The sequence below is a fragment of the Monoraphidium neglectum genome (assembly GCF_000611645.1).
Source record: "Monoraphidium neglectum strain SAG 48.87 unplaced genomic scaffold scaffold05669, whole genome shotgun sequence".
In the NCBI taxonomy this organism is placed as follows: domain Eukaryota; kingdom Viridiplantae; phylum Chlorophyta; class Chlorophyceae; order Sphaeropleales; family Selenastraceae; genus Monoraphidium; species Monoraphidium neglectum.
Window position 1 is genome coordinate 1 of NW_014007961.1, and position 2397 is coordinate 2397.

Below are 2397 nucleotides of genomic sequence, written 5' to 3' on the forward strand. Positions count from 1 at the left end.
CCCCCCCTCCCCCCAGGACAAGGCCGCCGTCCTCGCCGACGTCCGCGCCATCATCAGCGAGCAGCTGGGCACTGACCTCGACAAGGTACAGCCCCAGCAGCCGGGCCGGGGAGGCGCGCTTACGGGGCAGCACCTCCCACCCTGCTCTCCCCCGGCAGCACTCGCACCTGCAGCGCGCCCGTGTCGCTGCGGCCCTCGCCGCCGCCGACACCACCCATGGGCCTGCCGACCGAGCGCGGGCGCGGGCCGAGCCGATGGGCGGCAGTGTCGCATGTGCCCGCTCCCGCGCGGGGTCTTGAGCGCGCTCCTCCCCTTGCCTCCCCGCGCCTCTGCGCAGGTGGCGCCCGCCGCCAAGTTCACCGACCTCGGCGCTGACTCCCTCGACACCGTGAGCACCCCTTTGCACACCCCAGAATCACACACACGCACACACACACACACACACACACACACACAAACATCTGCTCCGCACTGCCCGGCCTGCCTTCGCATCTGCAACTTTGCCGCACGCCCTCGGCGCCCCCGCCCCCCTGCCTGGCGGGGGCGATGCGACGCCGGCCTCGCTCCCGCGCCGCCGCGCCCGGCCGAGCCGCCGGCCCCTGCACCACCACACCCAAAACCCCGCGGGACCCCCTAAACCCTTGCAGGTCGAGATTATGATGGCCCTGGAGGAGAAGTTTGACATCACCCTGGATGAGGAGGGCGCCGAGAAGATCTCCACCGTGCAGGAGGCCGCCGACCTCATCGCCGCCCAGGTCGCCACCAAGTAGACGCCGCGGCAGCGCACACGCAGGGGCCCCAGCGCCCCTCTGCCACGCTCTGGGAGGCCGGGGGACGCCGCGGCGGCGGCGGCGGCGGGGGCGGGCATGGGGCAGCCCGTTGCTGCGCGCTGCAGCGCGCAGCGGCAGCACGCGGGCCGGCGATTCTGCCTGGCCGTGCTGGTTGGCGGCCCGCCCCTGGAACAGCCGTGCGTCCGCGCGCGCCGGCCCCCCAACCGCCCCCAGCTGCCGCAAGGGGCGCGAGTGCGTCCCCCTGCTGCTGTGCACATTTTTGACCGGGCCGGGTGCATGAGAAAGGGCGCCGCCGCGCGCGCATTAGCGCGCGGCCTGGCCGCGACGCCCCGCGGCGTGGCGAGGGGCCCACAAGGCCCGCAGCCGCGCGCGCGCGGGGCGCGCGCCATGCTCTGGGCCGTAGGCAGGATGACATCAGCGTCCGAGTAATATCATGCCGTACCTCACCGGTGATGACATGTGCCGAGCGGGTGCCCGGGGTCTCGAGGGGGGATGCTTTTGGGGTGGGAGGCGCTGATCGGGCCCGCGTGCGGCGCCCGCATTTGCAGTCTCTGGCAGAGGCACTCAGCACAGCAAGACAAGGCAGCAGGTCGTCTGGCCAGGCCCCCCTGATGTCCACTGCGTGCGTAATGCAAGTGGGCGGCGACGGGCAGAGTCAAGAGGGGCTCAAAACGACAGGGTTACACACTCGACAGAGAGTGGGACGTCACTGCGCGGCTGTCTGGATTCCACAGAGTTCAAACGAGCCGCGGGTCAAAATCGGCGACGGCCACGAAAGGGGCGGGCAGGCACTTCCGCACGGACCAGACTTTGTGTACAGGGCACAAGTAAGGGAACTTTGGCTTGAACGGTTTGTGTGGGAAGGCTGCGATTCTGTTCTGGTGGGCAGCAAAAGGCACGCGCTACACCGCAAGTGGTTGCATCTCCTCTCATGCGGGCACGGCGCAGGCGGCAGGGGGCTCTCGGCATGCAACGGGACGGAGCCCGATCTCCCCAATGTGTGTGTGACGCGTGGGGTGCAGGTGGCGCCACCAACCATGGACCCGACATACAGGTGCACTGAGACAGCCAAACGGCTAAACGCTGACACGGCGGGACACAGCGGCCAGGCATGGAGGGAGGGGGGTGGGCAGCACGCTGCGCGCGGCCCGGCGGGCCCCACTGCGCAGGGTCTGAGAAGCCGCGCTGCCGTGCCCCCGCAGCGCTGCATCAAACAGCTCCAGCCCTCCTAAGACCCCCTTCGCCCGCCCTCCCACCGCCGGGTCCGGCTATCGGCGGCGCGCGCCCGCGCCCGCGCCGGCGGCCTTGCGGCCGGCGAAGCGCCGCGCCGCGCAGAGAGCCGCCGCGCAGCGCACGCGCGCCCGCGTCACGCGCTGGCCGCCGCGCCGGCCTCCATGTACAGGGGCTCCTTGCCAACCAGCTCTGATGGCGTCATGTGTGAGCGCAGCAGCTCCTCCAGGCGCTCCTTGTTGGCGCCGCTGCCCTGGCCCACGAGCTCGCCGCCGCGGAACAGCAGGAACGCGGGCGTGCTGCGATGGTGGTGGTGGTGACACGACGTGGGTTTGCACGCCAGCACGCGGACATATTTGATTGTGCGTGTAAGAGA

At 70.9% G+C, this 2397-nt stretch overlaps 1 protein-coding gene across 1 annotated transcript in view; it reads right to left on the reverse strand.

Annotated features, from left to right (window-relative positions):
* Positions 1–2157: 2157 nt before the first annotated feature.
* The window catches only part of MNEG_15784 (hypothetical protein), a gene marked incomplete at both ends in the record, with an annotated part of 1177 nt that continues 937 nt past the window's right edge, over positions 2158–2397 (reverse strand). The window contains one exon of the mRNA XM_014035745.1: positions 2158–2320. Within this exon, the coding sequence (XP_013891199.1) occupies positions 2158–2320 (163 nt within the window). The remainder of the gene's footprint in view (positions 2321–2397) is intronic.